The 18,463-nt window shown below is 29.1% G+C and overlaps 1 protein-coding gene and 1 long non-coding RNA gene across 2 annotated transcripts; one reads left to right on the top strand and one right to left on the bottom strand.

The window, feature by feature from the left end:
* Window positions 1–803: 803 nt before the first annotated feature.
* Window positions 804–5,268, top strand: LOC136076368 (uncharacterized). The gene is made up of 3 exons (XR_010636209.1): window positions 804–846; window positions 4,407–4,430; window positions 4,589–5,268. It is a non-coding gene; the product is annotated as an uncharacterized LOC136076368 (long non-coding RNA).
* A 10,354-nt stretch (window positions 5,269–15,622) lies between these two features.
* LOC136075797 (zinc finger BED domain-containing protein 5-like) lies at window positions 15,623–16,706 on the bottom strand. Its single transcript, XM_065789234.1, has 3 exons — window positions 16,378–16,706; window positions 16,023–16,297; window positions 15,623–15,954 (listed from the first exon to the last, which is right to left on the bottom strand). Exons 1-3 carry the CDS (start codon window positions 16,704–16,706, stop codon window positions 15,623–15,625), a joined length of 936 nt encoding a protein of 311 aa, XP_065645306.1.
* Window positions 16,707–18,463: the final 1,757 nt, after the last annotated feature.

Here is an 18,463-nt window from a genome sequence, read left to right as displayed (position 1 = left end):
TTTTTAAATTTATGTTTATTTCAATTTGGAAGCCAATGTTTTTAAAAACTTTAATAATATCTTTTCTAATTTTATCGGGTTGTGGCCCTGATTTTTTACGCATTATTATTAATCCGTCGTCGCGATAAAGACCTAATTGATTAATTTGGATTATTTTAGGGTATTTAAAATAAATAAACCTACAAATTCGCAAATTTCTGCTCCGTCGTAACTTCCCATTGTTACATCAAAGCATTTGTGCGTGGTTTTTTACTTCCACGTTTCCTTATTAAAATAGAGTAAAGTTTTTCTGCAGTGTTTAATTATATGGATAGTGTCCTCAGTAATTTAAATGGGATTTTACAAATTCTTTTGTTTCTAATATGGGATCTAAATGGGATTTTACAAATTCTATTGTTTTATCTAAAATTTTTGCTGTAATTGAGGGAAATTGTAATTGGTATATATATATATATATATATATATATATATATATATATATATATATATATATATATATATATATATATATATATATATATATATATATATATATATATATATATATATATATATATATATATATATATATATATATATATATATATATATATATATATATATATATATATATAATTATTGTAAATATAGCAAAAATGCGCGATATTTTTTTTATGCATGTTTTATAAAATTTTGTTACAAATTTTACTATAACGTTTTAATCATTAAAAATATTTATTTATTTTAAATCGAAACTTTTTTAATAACGTTTTTAAATCGTTTTGAACATTTCACTATGCAAAATCATGCGCAAATTAACAATGATTTTATTACAAAGCTGCCGTCAGCTGATCGCGAGTGTTATACGTAAGTTTCATTTTTCTTAATAAAAAATAATGTTACTTAAATGAGTATAACTTTTTTTGTAGTTATTCTTTTTTCATAAAGTTTTCACCATTTTATTACAAATTCAAAGCTCTTTCGAACCATTATAAAACTTAATTGAATAAATGGTTTAAAATTTTTACACACGTACCTAGATAAAAGGTTTGTTGCAGTAAGTTTAATTAGCCATTTTTTAAATAGCTTCACATTTACTAAATGTGAAGACTAAATGTGAAACTTTTTTAAAAAAGCATGATTTAAATTATGTTTATCCATTTGCTTTTTCTACTAAATTTCAGTAGAGAAAGCGAATGGATAAACACAGTTTAAATTACACTATTATTTGTATGTCGTTTAAATCAATCTAATAATCTCTATAGCCTTCAATTTGGATTCTGCAAAAAGCACTGTACAAATCAAGCACTCATTGATATAAGTGAGACAATACGCGAAGCCCTGGATCAAAAACAATTTGCTGCTGGAGTGTTTGTTGATTTGGAGATGGCGTTTGATACTGTTGAGCATGAGATTTTGCTGTCTAATTAAATCCTTACGGTGTCAGTGGAGTTGCTCTCAAATAGTTTAAGTCGTACCTGTATATGTGCTCTCAGTTTGTAAATGTTGGAAACACTTCCTCTAATACTAGGTTTACATGTATTGGTGTTCCACAAGGTTCAATCTTAGGTCTTCCTTGTTTATAAAAACGATCTGCACACATGTGTTAAATTCTCCAAAACATCATTTTGCTGATAATACCAATCTTCTTATTGTTAGTAAATCTCTTAAAAAACTAAATAAAAATCTTAATCATGACCTTGCATGTTTGGTACAATGGCTACAATCACACAAAGTTTCCTTAAATACCAAGAAGTCTGAAATAGTTATTTCAATAGTTTTAAATCTCAAGGCAACACAATTATAAAAAAACTTAATTTCAGAATAAGTGGTAAAAAAATTAATACTGTAGATAAGATCAAATATTTAGGCATTATATTAGATAAAAATCTATTGTTTCACCGACAAGTAAAAGCAATATCTTGCAAAAGTCAAAGCAATATCTTGCAAAAGTCGAGCTAATAGAATGCTTTCCAAAGTAAGGCACTTTGACAACTACGAAACATTGATAAATATTTGGCATGCTATATTTAATTCCCACCTAATGCCAAATATGGGGGCAAAGTTCATCTACTCAACTTAAATATTTTAAAAAACTTCAAAATAAATCTATATGAATAGTTCATTTCCAACCAAGCAATTTTTATTCAGACTTATGGTATAGTTTATCAAATATCTTGAATTTAGATGAACTCATCTACTTGTTAAACTGTGTTTTTGTGTGGGATATCATTCATAATACCATGCCTATTGCTTTCAACAACTATTTTAAATTCACAAGTGATATTTATAATTACAAACTTAGATCAATATCTTTTTATAAACTAGCTCTACCTTAAAAAAAACAACATGGTATTCAATCTACTAAATACCAATCAATTCACTCTTGCAACTCTCTGCCACTTTCAATCAAAATAAATCTCCCAAACATTAAAACTAGCAAATATGGTATTCAATCTACTAAATACCAATCAAATCACTCTTGGAACTCTCTGCCACTTTCAATAAAAATAAATCTCCCAAACATTACTAGAAATGCTTTCATTGCCAATATCAAAAAATTTATCCTTCATAAAAACACTCAATAAAATTCTAACTCATTTTCACTATCTTATATCTTCAATTAATTCTGTCTATTTTTCAAAAATATAACAGCTTTTAGTTTTCCCTTATTTTAAACCTATTCAGTTATCTCTTCTACTACTCCTTACCCTTCTGTTCCATATGTGTACATATTTGTATGAACCTGATTGTGCATTGTGTGTATGTATGCGTATATGTACAATGTGTTTACTTATTTGTTTATATGTGTTTATTTACATATATGCATATGTATGATTATTTATATGTATGTATTGTGTGTTTGTTTGTATATGTATATATGTGTGTATGTATATGTATGTATGTATGTATGTATGTACGTATGTATGTATGTGTGTATGTGTGTATGCATATGTGTATATCTGTATATATGTGTATGTGTATATATTTGTGTATATGTGTGTATATGTTTGTGTATATGTGTATATATTTGTGTATATGTGTGTATATGTGTGTATATGTATGTATTGTATGTGTATATATTTGTGTATATATGTGTATATATTTGTGTATATGTGTGTATATGTATGTATTTGTGTGTATGTATGTATGTATATGTGTATATATATATGTATGTGTATGTATATGTGTTTGTGTGTGTGTATGTGTCTTTATATATATTTGTGTTTATATGTATTTTTATATATATGTGTGTGTGTATGTGTATATATATATATATATATATATATATATATATATATATATATATATATATATATATATATATATATGTATGCGTGTCTATGTAGGTGTATATATATATATGTATATATATATGCATATATATATGTATATATATATATGTATATATAATATATACATATATATTATATATGTATATATTATATATACATATATATTATATATATATACATATATATATGCATATATATATATATATACACCTACATAGACACGCATACATACATATATATATATATATATATATATATATATATATATATATATATATATATATATATATATTAATAAAAATCACAATATTTTTTATTCTTGACATGTTTCGTAGTCATACTACAATTTCAAAAGATTTAATTTACAATTAAAACTCTGGTAAATAAATTTAAAACTGAAGAAAGTACAGAGAAAAAGTTAACGGACAAATAAACTTGTTACAAACCAATTAAAAATTATATTAAAAATTATGACAAAACAAACTTCCTAATATTAAAATATTAATAATAATAATAATATAGTAAGTTAGATAGATAAATTTATAATATAATGAGATGTTTGTTTATTTAAAGAAGGATTTTCCCATTTAATATGAAGTGCTTCTTTTATTTTTAATTTGTTAATGGTAGAGGCAGTATCTAAAATCTGAAAGCAATCATAATTAGTTAATGTTTTACAATTAATGGATGAGTTTAAATGTTTAAAAATATGCGATTGCTTGTCACTCATAAGGTGCTCATTTATCCGTGTTGTCAAATGTCTGGAGGTTTCTCCAATATAACTGGCGTTACAGCCAGCACAAGGAAATTGGTAGACAAGGTTAGATTTAAGCATCTTAGGAAGTGCATCTTTTATGCAAAAATTGTTTTTTAATTTATCGGTTGTGAATATAAATTTGATTATTACATTTTTACAATACTTTTTAATAATTTTATCAATTTTAGTTTTAGTGAAGTTTGAGTAAAATCCAATAAATGGAAGCTTAAAATATCTTATATTTGTCTACAAATTTTCTTGTATAAAATTTAATTGTTTACTGGCATTTATTTTAATGGGTATATTTATTTAGGCTAGTTTCAGCTAAGTTTACATATAATTTGTTAATATGTCTTTATAATTGACTATTTTAGGCATATGGCTTGCAATATTACACTGTAAGTTTCATCAGTTGTAAAATAAATCAGTTGTTAACTTTTTACTTGCATTTTTTTTATTTTATGGGTATTTAGGCTAGTTAATGCAAAGTTTATATATAGATTGTTATAATTTGGTTATTTAAATTTGTATATGCTTTTATAATTTGCTATTTTAGACACGTGTCATGCTATATCACAGTTTAAACTAGTTGTAAGTTTAAACTAGTTGTAAAACTATTTTTTTTTTACTTGCAATTTTTTTAATGTTAGTTACAACTAAGTTTATATATTGCTTGTTTATATTTGTATAGAACTTGCTACTTTAGACATGTGGCATTCAGGCATGAGGTATCAAATTTAAGTTCTAATATTAATACTTTTAATGTGTTTATTTTTATTAGATAAAAAGGTGAGAGACTTTTTTTCTTTTATTCTTAATGTGTGTAAAAATTTTACAACTAATGATGTGCGTAAAAATTTTAGAACCTTTCACTTAACAGGTAAGGTTCTTTTGTAGTGCATTTAATTTTTGTTTAATACATTGAAATGTAGAACTATTAAAATAACATAATTTTTATTAGTAATTTAGAAATAAAGAATTAGCAACAAATGTTTCTTACAGGGTTATTAGTTAAAATTTATTTCCATTTTGTATTATGGTATATCATTTATATTCAATAATTTCTTTATTGTATTTTAAGGTTTGTTTATTTTTAAATAATCGACAACAGGTTGCTGGAATTGAAATGTGCACACACATGAATTTACAACAGTATTAAAAATTGAATCCTAGTATAGTAACAGTTGTATACATGTTTGTGTTTTTTATTTAAATGTTTTTTAACCTTGAATATAATAGCTGTATTAATAAAATATATATTAAAAAACTTTTTATATTTTTATTTAAATTTTTGTAATTTTTATTGTAATTAAAAGTTTCTAAATTGAATTAAATTATTATAAATATTTAATTGATTTTCAATTTTAAAGTTAAAACGTTTTTAAAGCTTGCTAAAAAATCTCTCCCGATCAAGTTAGTTTGTATAAGTTGTACTGTTTGTATCAGATGTTGAATATCATACTAGGGACTATTTTGCAATGAAATCTCAGTTTATCTGGTATAATTCCTTTCTAACTTTAAAAATGGATATAATAAATTATTCAATATGATGACGTAGTAAATTATTTATTTTACCAAAACAGCAAAAGCCGCCTAGTGTAATAATTCCTTTATTTTAACGAATTGTTTGTTGCACAAACTGAATAAAATCCGTAATTTCAACGGACCAATATCGACGAATTTCAATCCGTTAAAATTTTAATCCGTTAACATAACGGAAAACCCGTCGGTGCAATAGCGACAAATGCAGTTCGTTGTATATAACGGATTTTTTCTTGGAGTGTATAGTACAGAAATTTTGAATATGTCACTTTTAAGAGTTTTTAATTTTGCTCTATAACAATGGGCATTGTACATCTCAAGATATCCGACAAACATCATGGGGACGTCGAGACTCATACTTATCAACAATTATATCGACGTGTTGCGACGTTAGAATTATATTGTTCTATCTCCACTTTTTGAAAAATTTGAATTATTGATAGTGTTGTGTACCTCAGAATAATGTTTTTCTATCGTATTGGAACCTTAGTTATAAGTAAAAAAGTTGCGGAAAAAACATAAGTTATAAAAAAAAAATTGTGTGCCGTCTCCTTAAGTCTCTCTTTTTAATCGTTTTATCTCAAAAGTCAAAAACGTGGAGATAGAACAAGATAATTCTAACGTTGCGATGTATTAAACTTAAGAATATAATTTATACTAAAAAATTATATGACTTTATATTGTTTAAGCACATTTGAGTATATATGCTTATAAATTAGGTTTTTAATTTAACCATTTAAAGTGGTACTCAATGATATATCATATATTGCTAAAACTTGATATATCTTTTAAAACTATGATACATCACTAAAACTATAATATATCATTTATCGATAAACTTCATCGTGTTCTAGGAGTTTCCTTTACAATAACATGTTTATATTTAAAAAAACAATTTTTTTATTTTTACTTTTAAAGAAACGCTGAGTTTTTATGATAAGAAACATTTGTTAAATCAAGTCATACTTTGTTATACTTGTTAAACTACGTTATGTTATGTTTTATATATTATACGTTGCATTAGGGGCCATTTATAAAGTGCGTACGCAGGTATGGGGGACCGCGTCTTGAAGTTGATCAACCAGAGCTTTTATCAACAATAATAAAAATTGCGCAGAACTCATCAGCAGCTGACGAACGTCGAAGAACTAACTGCCTTCGTAGCGTCTCCACTTTGGATGGCCTTCAGACAGAGTTGACAATAATAAGCTTTACCTTGAGTAGGAGTGGTTTGTACCTTCGTCTTTTACCACGACGTGGAAACACTCCTGAAGGAAAAAAACATGTCGACACGGTTCCAGTGAAGCTATTACGTCCAGAAAACTCAATGCGAAAAAAAAAAAACTATAGAATGTTTGTAATCTCATTTTATTGACGACATGTTTGAAGTTTGCAAATAATTTGGACCAATAGCTTTGCTTTTCATTTCCAGCGATGATAAAGCCAGGGATCCATTGGGTCTTGCTGCAGCAAGCCTTCAGGCGCCGTTGCTGATGCATATGGATTACAAGGTCAAACTCATGGATCACGACATTGTCGTTGGCCCACAGCACAAATTGATCCCATCAGTGTATGGCATATGCAAAGTTAACAAAACTGGAAATGTATCTTGCAGTGGGGACACTTTCATACGCATAAGAAGTGGGAAACACAATATATCAAATGCTTTTACACATGCTTTTGATGTTAGAGAGCTTTTTAAAACCAAGTTGGTTGAACGTAGACCAATTATGTTAATGGAGACTGATGGAGCTCAGGATGAGGCACCGCGCTTTCCTAAAACCTTAGCAACTGCTGTTCTCTTCCGCTTGTTTGATTTGGATGCCCTTCTTCATGATGTAAATGCAGCTGGGCTTTTAGCCTTTAACCCCGTCGAAAGAAGAATGGCACCTCTTTCTCATGATTTGGCTGGAATAATTCTTCCTCATGATTATTTTGGCAACCACCTTGATTCTTCAGGAAAAATAATCGGCCAAAAATTGGAGCTAGAGAACTTTCAAAAAGTGGCTACCGTTTTAGCCCAAGTTTGGGAGAAAACAGTCATTGATGGGTATCCTGTTGATTGCCAGGCTGTACCAGTTGGAAAAGCATATGAACCACCTACTCCTGATCCTGTTTGGGTAGAAAAACATTGTCAGCAATCGCGATATAGCCTTCAAATCGTAAAATGCCAAGACAAGTCATGCTGTACACCATTTCAAACAAACTGGATGAAAAACCTCCCCCAACGTTTCATTCCATTTCCAACCATTTACGAATACTGCGAGAATGGTTATAAAGCAATAGAGCCGTCTAAATATTTTAAAAACGTATCAAACCAATCAACATTTTGACCACTGACACATCGCCTTTTGCTACATGATATACCTACAGAAGGATTAAAATACAAAATAATACCATTTGATCTCTATTGCCCTATCGATGAAAGAAAAGCTATCAAACGAAATTTGCGTTAACTGCAATAAATACTGGCCAAGTGAGGCTGCAATTAAACGGCATAAAAAAGCATATAAAAAATTAAAAAAAACGATTGAATTGGAGAGTGAGGAGAGTGTAAGTGAAAGTGAATATATTAATAAAAGTGAAGATGTCAGTGAGGAGGTTGTCGATAAAATTGTGGAAGCTGAGTTCATGCCTGTATTTGATAATATGTTTGAATTATTTAAGTCACCATTTGTGAAAATAAAAAATATAACATACTTGCAAGAATCCTTTTTTATAATATTATTCTTTACTTTTATTAACTTCCCGGTTTTTAATTAAGTACAGAGAAATGTCGAAATAACTAGATATTTTTTGGTTTTTAATGTTTTATAGCAGCCATGGCGCAGTGGTTAGAGCATTGGACTTGTAACCCAAGGGTTTTTGGCTCGATCCACGCTCGAAGCAAATAAACGTTATCGGCAAAGTTGGAAACTGAGAGCTAACTTAATAAATGATATTCTTCTTGTGGCGGTGCTCTGTGGTAAGACCATTAGGACTTCTTAGTGCACCTAAATAACTGAAAAAAAAAAATTATGCATTCAGGAAGGGGGGCTTTATTTTGGAATAAATAATGCGTACGTACGCAGGGGGGATCGTCGAAAGCGTACAAGTGCGTACAAGGGGGGAGGGGGTTCAAAATCAGTACTTTTATTGCGTACGTACTTTATGGATGGCCTCTTATGTTAAGTAACAGAATAGTAACGTAATGAAGTGTAAATAAATTGAAGTAATTATAGGTAATCAGAATATATATATTAAAGTATTTAGAGATTGGAAAGTTTTTTTACCACTAGACACCAGAGAGGGGGAGAGAAAATATTTTCGATCTTAAACTAAATTCAATAATAGAATTCAGACTTTATCAAAAAATATCTCGGTTTTGATGGTGACCGTGCAGTAGTTAAAACCCAGCTCAATTGGGAGAGACTCGTTTAAATCATAAAGGTCTGGTTTGGAGAAATTATAAGATTTGAAAACTTAGCGTAGTTGCACTATTTATTATGGAAGTTAATACTTCAGAAATTTTTTTTAGGAATCTCTGTTAACATTAAACTTGATTTTTACATACCTTAAGACTTACCACAAATTATATTGATAATCTAGTTTGCCACGAGTAATCTGATAAACCGCGTGATATATCAGATATATGATAATTGGATGATCTGATGAACGTGGCAATCTGATTTATCACAATGATATGATATTTTTGTTAGTCAAAATTTAAATTAAACATAAATTTTTTTGTACTGATGTCTTATTTCTGTATTTGTGGTGAGAGGTTCGTTGAACTACAAGTAGTTTGTTAATTGATTTGAGACTGATATTTTGATATAACTTTGATGTTGCTATCAAATACAACAATCTGCACTCTTCCCATCAAGTTTCTGCATTTTTTAGGTGTTTTAATAAGTATGAATTTATCGCATTGCCTAAACAACTATACTTTTTCAAAAGAAAAGTGTTTTTTTTGTTATGTTATTCACCTCCCCAATGTCGAGACAGCCACTAAAGTCAAGGAGCGTAATTTTTAATTTTTTTTAATGTGGTAACAAATTTCTCTCAACTCTTTTAACTCCGAAACACAAACCTTGACAAACAAAAGTTGAGCGCGGTGTTTTCAAAGACGTGGTATGGATTGAACTTGGAACATCAAGCTAATGATGCAAGCACTCTATTACTACACTACTAACGTCGTTAAAGTTTATGCGGTATAAAAAAAAAAAAAAAAATTAAGAAAAATATTTATTCATTATCCGAGTATTATACAATATTGAATGAATGATGGACTTTCAATAATATAAGTTAATTTGCTATAAAATTTATCTTTTAAAATTGCACATTTTCTTTCTATATCTAATCAACTTAAGAATTTTTTAGTCTAGATTGGAGAAATAAAACTCTTAAAACAGTAGCTACGGCGCAGTGGGTAGAGTTACGGCAAACAATCAAGAGGTTCGATGTAAGCTCTGGCTAAACAATCTTGCGACAATGATATGAAAGAAGGCGTGCACTTCCTGGTTAAATGCTTTTCCACGGTACTCTGTGATAGATTGTCAAGTTTACTCTTCTTTAAAAAGTCCTTAATATCTTATTTAAAAACCTTTTTAATATAGTATTACAGTAAAATCCCGATAAATGTAACCCTTGAACTTTAAGTAACTCGCAGTATTTTTAAATTTTCTTTGAATCCGGTTTTTCATAAAAATCAATGACTCAAATATGTCTAACCATTTTCTTTGTCTCTCGGTTGTTTAAGAGTTTAAACAATATTTAAGCCACGTTAAAGTCAGAATTAGGGGTCTTGTTAAGAAATTTTTTACTAAATCTAGGAAAGATAATGATCGGTGCTTCGGGTTTAAATAAGTTTTTCCTTTTAAATATATAGTTTATTCTGCGAAATGTTATTTTTAAAAAAGTACTTTTATCTCATTTGATTGAATAGATATTGCCTACAGTTTACCTAGCTGATCAACCCGCCTCAACAGGGTATCAATGGATATACGAGTATGCATGATATAGAACTTAAGCGTATGTAAGCGTGCCTATTAGCCCCCGCCATTTCCGTAAAATTTTTGATTTTCGAAGGTCGTCATTTGATTTTCTGGTGCATTTTGATGAGTACATATAGAAAATTATAAACATTTTTTTAAATTTGAACTTACTACCTCCTCCAGTCTGTTGAAATTTTTAACATTTTCTTCGAACCTCCTCGTTTTAGCGAAAAGCATTGTTTACGCTAGTATTTTGCGTTACTTATTTAAGACAACTTATTAAATTCAACTTAAAATGTAACATTAAAATCTTACAATAAAACAGGTTTATTACTAGTTTTACCATATGTATAATTCAAGGTTTTGTTCGCGCGCGATTTTAATTTACATCTCGTGGGACACTGTAAACATATATAAGGAATTTTTTGTTAAACATTGCATTTATTATTGTCTGACTTAATAAATTAAACTTAGACTTGTTAAATTAGCAATTTTCAGAAAAAAGTTTTTTTCTTCATTATTTTAGAATAATAATTTTATGTCATATTCTTATTAATAAAGTTCTTATTTTGTAAATTTTACTGTACAACTCTTAGGAAATGGGTTTATTTTTCAGAAAGTCTTTTGGAAGTCTTTAACAGATAAAAATATTTTAATAGTTAAAAATTAAAACACTCATTTACATTTTTCATAGATAATCTCTCTTCTGGTGATGATTTCCAGCCTAATTTTATTGCTTTTGTTATTTTTTTAATATCTTTTTCATTGTTTTTGTTAAGAAAATTGAGTATACAAGTATCTGGTCTTTCATTGTTTTTTATTGCTTGGAGGAGTAAAACATTGATTATAGGAAGATTTTTTTTCCAATGGCGAACATAGGTTTGACAAAATTTCATAACTTGATATGGAAAAGGCATGAATGTCAGTAAACACTAAGTTTATTTGTATTTCGGTCTAAAAGCTCTGGTGCTACACAACATATTATTATTCCTTTCCAGTTGTCATTGATAGTGCATATAACTGTGTTTTTTATTGTTGTCATATCACCAAAATCTGATATTTTTTTATCAAATTTTGAATGGAACCACAGACCAACATGTTATTTGGCTGAATGTCTCTATGCATGTTTTTTTATGGAGGTACATTATTCCTTCGCAAGCCTGCGTTAAGTAAGATATTCTTTCAGTTAAATTAAAGTATTTATTAATTCATTTAGAGAAGACAAAAGTGTCATGGACTAAACCAGGGACGTGGTGGCCCAGTACGAGGGTACGAGGACTTGTACTGGGCCCTTATTCTTTCTCAGTAAACTGGGCCCCCAATCCTCAAACTAAAAAAAATTATTTTAGTTCTATAAGTTTCTTTCAGGGCATTTTTTACAACATTTTATTTAACTTGCTTTCACGTCGGTTTGTTTGTTCGTTTGGTGTCCGCGCAAAACAAATACTAGGTCAGTGGTAATAATATAAGAAATACCCTAAACTTTAGTTTAGAGTAAATAAAAGGATTCCTTCAAGAAAAGTAATTCAAACATAAATAACAAATGTTGTTTAGCGTAAATAAATAAAATCGATAGTGAATAATAATAACAAAAAACGTAGTTGACCTGAAATTAATAGATTTTATATTGTATAAAAGTAAGTAATGTTTTAATACTTTACTTATAAATAGTAATTAAAAATAATAATTAAAGTTTTTAAAGTAAATAAGTAAAAAAATATATATCTTATCAACATAGAAATATAAAGAAGAAAGCTAAATATAAAAAAGAAAGCTGGAAACTGAAAATGATTGACTAGCTTGTCTTGCTCGAGAAGGTGAACGGAAATTTCGGGCAAATGAATCAGCTGAACAACAAGCATCTAAGCTAAAAAAACGAAGATAACGATATGTTAAGGCAATGGCGGCTGAAAAAGAAGAAGATAGAGGCAAACGTATTGCTAAACGAAAACAAGCATTGTAGTGACGAACGATTAAATAAAGTCTCTTCTTTATCTGAAATTAACTATCCCATCAACAGAAAAAAGAGAAAGTTGTTATTGAAAAGTTTAAAACAATAAATATATAAAATGCATGAATTCATTCGCTTTGCATTAATAAATATGGTTAATATATATTTGATAAACAATACTGTGTGTTTAATGAATTTTTGTTATTACTTTCATTCACTACTACTCAATTTGCTCCAGTCCACTCATTTCAGTCCAGTCAATCAACATCCATTGTGAATATAGCAAATTGAGCCTATTATTGAAACTGAGCAATTAACAGAGATTAGTGACCAATCATCTGTAAAAGAAATATTTCATTTGGTTGAAATTGGAACAACTACTGGTGAAGGGTTAAGTGAAAAAATCAAAGATGAAATTAAATCAATTAACGTAGATATTCAAAAGTGTGTAGGTATGTCTTCTGATGATGCGAAAAATATGCAAGGAATAAAGAAAGGAGTTGCAACACACTTGAAGCAGTGTTCTCCGATGGCAAAAAATATTTATTGTGGATCTCATGGAACAAATCTGGTTATGAAAGCTTGTGCAAAATTTTCTGTTGTTTCTGTTCACTTTTTTGGATCAGAAAACAAGCTTGATGATGTGCAGAAATTAAAGACTTTTTTATACGGAAACTCAAGGAAACGAAATAATATTTTTGAGAAGTGCAAATCTCGTCTTGAGGGTGTGAATCAGTCTATTGGCTGCTACCCACATTGTTCGTTTCAGTGACTTATAAAATGCTACAGACCAACTGCTGACACTATGCCGTGCAGTAATCGATTGCCTTGAACAAATTTCAAACAAATGTCATGAAGCTTAAAATGAATATTTGAAGTGAAGCACAAGGTCTTTTATCCCAATTTCAGTCATATGTAACGATTGTGACTTTATGTCTCTTCAAAGAAATCTTAGGTCCCCTAAATAAAGTTCTTCAATGAAAAACACTTGATTTTTCGTTTGCTATAATGTCTATCGACGCATCACTGGAAAAGCCTCAAGTATCAAGGGACAGAGCTGGCCAAAATGCTATTTTATATGCTGTTAAAATTGCAACTAAAGCTTAGCTTGAACAGCAAATATTTGTTTAGAATAGGACTCACAAAAAGAAACAACTGGACTTCGATGAAACAGAAGATGGGCGGCTTACTCAGGCTAAATACCAGTGGCTGGCAGAAGTGATTTATACTATAGTGGATTCAGCAACTCCAGTTCTTGTTGACAAATTTTCTTCACAGCGGAAATTTTTAGAAAGCATGTACATCTTTTATTGAAGAATATAAGTGAAGATATTATTCATAATTTTCATAACCTTAATTCACAAGAAAATATTCAATCAGTGTTTGAAAAATTCAAAATTGGTATCAGTTTGAATGAATTCACTACCGAAATGGTTGATTTTGTGGAGATCTACAGAAAGGCTGCTGAGAAGGATAATGAAACTTTGCCTTCTTTTCTCACTATTTACAATTTTATGCTAAAGATAATGTTAGATGCTGTATTCCACTCTGTTGCAGTTCTATACAAGATATTTAGTACAATTCCAACAAATTTAGCACAGTGTGAGAGAGTTTTCAGCAAACTGAAACTTGTCAAAACTCGTCTAGCAAGTAGAGTATGTTGGAGATCGTATTCTCTTGTTAAAGGAACATGAGAAAACGTGGAATTTGACCCATTCAGACATAATAAAAAACAATGCTGATACTAATAAGTTACGTAATATTTTGTATCCATGAAAAACTTTTTTTAGTATAAATATACTTTCCCTTATTTGCTTATTTGTCTCTCGTTAAAAGTACTTCACTGGGCCCCTCTTCTGGAAATTCGTATCTGCTTTTCAGGTGCCACCACGTCTCTGACATATACACAGCATATTTCAAAACACAGAGCTGATAGTCAAACACTGTATCCAATAAAGAAAACAATATTTTTATGCCGAATTTGTCTGAGCTCTTCACAAACTGTAAAAACTCGATTTTTTGAAAATTGTGTCTTGAAAACTTTTACTGCTAACTGTTGTTTTCTCATGGTTGATTGGTATACTTTAGCAGCGCTGCCTTCACCAATAAGCTGGTCAAAGTTAATTGATAGTTCTTGGATCTCCAGGTGTTGCTCTCTTTTTTCTAATTTGCTAATTTTAAAAGTGAAAAAACTCATTTTTTTCAGGTACAAACTATACAAAGTTAGCTGTATTGATAAATCAGGTTACTGATCAGACAGCTGATGCACAATCCAAATAGCTAAAAAAATAAAATATCATATTCAATCAATAATATTTTCAATCATTGAAACATTTTAAAATCATTTTTTTTAAACATATTAAGGTGGATGTTTAAAAAAAAAAGAAGCTAAATTTCTTCTATTTTAATAAACTTTATTATATTTTGGGATTTGGTGATTTTTTTCTTGTTACAATATAAGGTATTTTTTTATAAAAAATTTCGAACTCCAGTTCAATTCCAATTTTCAAATTCCAAAATAATATTTTTTACAAAACACGCATAAAACTTTTTAATTCAAGCGTGACTTTCGGTCAAATGCACATTTTCTAAGAGCTGTTTAATCATAATTTTAATAGGATTTAATATGCTGATATTAGTTTTATACTTTAATGCAGTGGTTCTTAACCTTTTTGAAGTCAAGAAGGACTTTTGATCATGAAAAAAATTTGGGGAGCACTGAAATCAAGGAGTAAAAAAACAAACAAATACACATACGTTCGACTTTTATTGAAAATAAAAGATTATAACATAACAGTTTAAAATGATAACATGACAAACAAATTGTTAATAAACATAAATTTAATAAGTAAAGAAACAACATTGAGAAAAATTTAATTCAGAAAAATAAAAAGATTTAATGTGAAACCTGAGCTTGACAGTTTTTACAAATTTCAGTGATATTAGGCTTAGTTTTAGAAATAGCTACCCTCAATTCTTCATCCAAATTAGTAAGTTTTGCTCGTTTTTTAGTTTTTATGTTGGTGACTATTATGAGTTCACACAAATATGGTGTTGAAAATTGCAACAACATTTTAGGTGCCTTCATGGATATAGTTGAGTATTCTTCTGGCACAAAGATTCAAAATTCCATAAGAACCATTTCAAGAAAGATTAATTCTTCTTCTTCTTCTTGGTATGACAACTTACTATTTAATGTATCAACCTTGGCGAGGGGATTACGTAACCAGTCATATGTTTCTACGTTTATTGATGGAAAATAAAATTCAATCTTTTCTTCTGATAAAGTTAAATGCTCCGTTACTGCTGAAATAATTTCGTCGGTAGTTTTATGATTAAGATAAGGAAAGATATCTACTTTCTTCTTCTCCAACACACAACTTTTCCAAAAAATAACTTTTTTCCAAAAGGCTGTCAACTTGTCTGTCAATGTTAAAAAATTTTCTTTTCTTCCTTGAAGGCAGGAATTAACAAAATTTAAATAATCAAAAATATCAGCTAAATATGCCAATTTAGAACACCATATGTCATTTTTAAATCATCCATATTTTCCTTTTGGAAAAAAGTCATCAATTCAGCCTTCAGTTTTATGAAACGACGTAGCACTTTTGCTAAGGATAACCATCTCACTTCAGTATGCAAAAGCAAAGATTCGTACTTGACTTCCATAGAGATGCCAAGATTTATAAAGACGCGTATTTTCAAAGGTTTCGATTTTATGAAGTTTACCATGTTTGCAGCTTTGTCTAGCACAGGTTTTAGTGCTACTGGTAATGTTTTGGACAACAGAGATTTTCTATGCAAAAAACAATGAGTAGATATAACATTGGCGTTTCTTTTCTTGGCGCGAGTCACAAACCCTTTTAATAAGCCTACCGTTGATGGAGCACCGTCCGTACAAATTCCCACACACAACTCCCATGATATTTTGAATTGTTCAAAATAGGAAGAATAGAATCAAAGACATCTTGTCCTGTCGAACTTTCGGTAAGCTCAAGACAACATAGAAATTGATTCACTATTTCGTTTTCATGAAGTAAACGAACGAACCCTAGTATATGAGCTTTTCCACTTTTGTCAGCGGACTCCTCAATTTGCAGAGCAAAATGTCGTTTGGAAAGCTTATCGGTAACTGTTTTCTCGATGTTTTCCGACATATTTTTAATTCTATTTTTTATTGTATCATTTGAACGAGAAATATTCATTATTTCCTTGTTGCCTAATCGCCAAACATAACTTTAACCATTTCACAACTTGCAGGTATAATTAAAGACTTTGCTATAGTATGTGGTTTTAACTGAACAGCAATCATTTCAGCAACCTTATATGACTCCAACTGTGCCTTATCGGAAATTTCACAGTTTTTTCAAAATATTTTACTTGTTTAGCTTGCGTATCTAACAATCGTTTGAATCGTTTGGCGTGATTTGTAGAAAAGTGACGTTTCAACTTGTTAGGAACCATCGCGCTGTTGGATAATTTTTCTCCACATACAATACAATGTGGAATGTGATATTTTTCCTCACAAATGTACGTAAATACAAAACTTAAATATTCTTCAGAATACTGTCGATTAATTTTTTTTCTTTTAATCCTATCGTTTGTATCAGGCACAATATGTGCATTACAATATGTGCACTACAGTTTATACTGTTTACACTTACTCGATCCATTTTTAGTATTTTGTTCTTCCTCATCATTCGCTTTTCGTTTGATAAGAAATTTGTCCATTATGATGTATTACTGTAAAAAACAAATACTTTAATTTTTTATTAAGTCCCGGATAAAATGTCTGATTAAATTTAAATTTGGTCGGACAATGTCCGATCAAACTTTTAAAATGTTTGTAGCAAATTTTATTTTTAATTACATAGCTCGGTTTATATTACAGCTGTTAAAACGTTACAATAAACTAATTTTTTATTATTAATTTAAATAAACATTTCTTTATTGATTTAATATTATTATTTTTTCATAATTTTTAAAAATATTTTAGTTTTTAAAACACCTTTTAGATTCCGTTTAATAACGACTTTTATCATACGTATTAAATTTAAAACATTAAACGAATGCGCGAATGTTTTTCGCTATGAAGTCACCGGTTTTAATAGCCATAACGACTATTAAAATCGGTGATTGCAAAGCAAGTAACGTTCCTTATTTTTCCTTAACAACGGAGATACTAAATATTTAACATGGTTGTTAGGGCATTTTCTCCCTAAAAATAAGCTCAATTTTACTGGAGTCTTCAAGCTTTGTAAGCTTGATATCACTTCTATGTTTTCCGAATTGAAATTCAATTAAAAATCAATGTTTTTAACCACTAAACACGATTTGTAACAGTTAACAGATTTGAAAGATTTGGAGTGTTATTGTTTGTTTACCCTTTGGATTTATATTATATATATATATATATATATATATATATATATATATATATATATATATATATATATATATATATATATATATATATATAAATTAAATAAAAGAAATGCCAAATAAACAAAAATAGTACTAGAAAGAAGAGCAGAAAGTTGAATGGGTTTAAACCATCTGATATTCTCAAATCAAAACCTGCAGATCAGGAGATTTCTTGTGTTAGCTCAAGAAAGTTAGATGTATCGTTCAGCTCGGATAAATGTGAATCTGACGACTATTTTATAATTATTAACTTTTTATTGTTAAAGAAATTAATTGCACACACTGTTTGCCCCAATTGCTTTATTGGAAATTTGTTAATCAAAGATAACGTTGGTTCTCGCATGGGCTTTTGTCATTTACTTGAGATGAAGTGTACAAAGTGTAACTTTTCTAAAAGTTTTAGAACTTCACCAAAGTCAAAGAATTCTTTAAACACAAATGAGTTTCCTATTGATACTGTTAAAAAAAAACTTTCATCTCTAGAATCACCATACGAGATCAACCTGCAAGCTGTCATCGGATAGCGAGAAATAGGTGC

This window comes from Hydra vulgaris, chromosome 02 (assembly GCF_038396675.1).
Source record: "Hydra vulgaris chromosome 02, alternate assembly HydraT2T_AEP".
NCBI classification, from domain to species: Eukaryota; Metazoa; Cnidaria; class Hydrozoa; order Anthoathecata; family Hydridae; genus Hydra; species Hydra vulgaris.
Note: the sequence above shows the minus strand (reverse complement) of the source record. Positions and strands in the feature narration are given on the sequence as shown.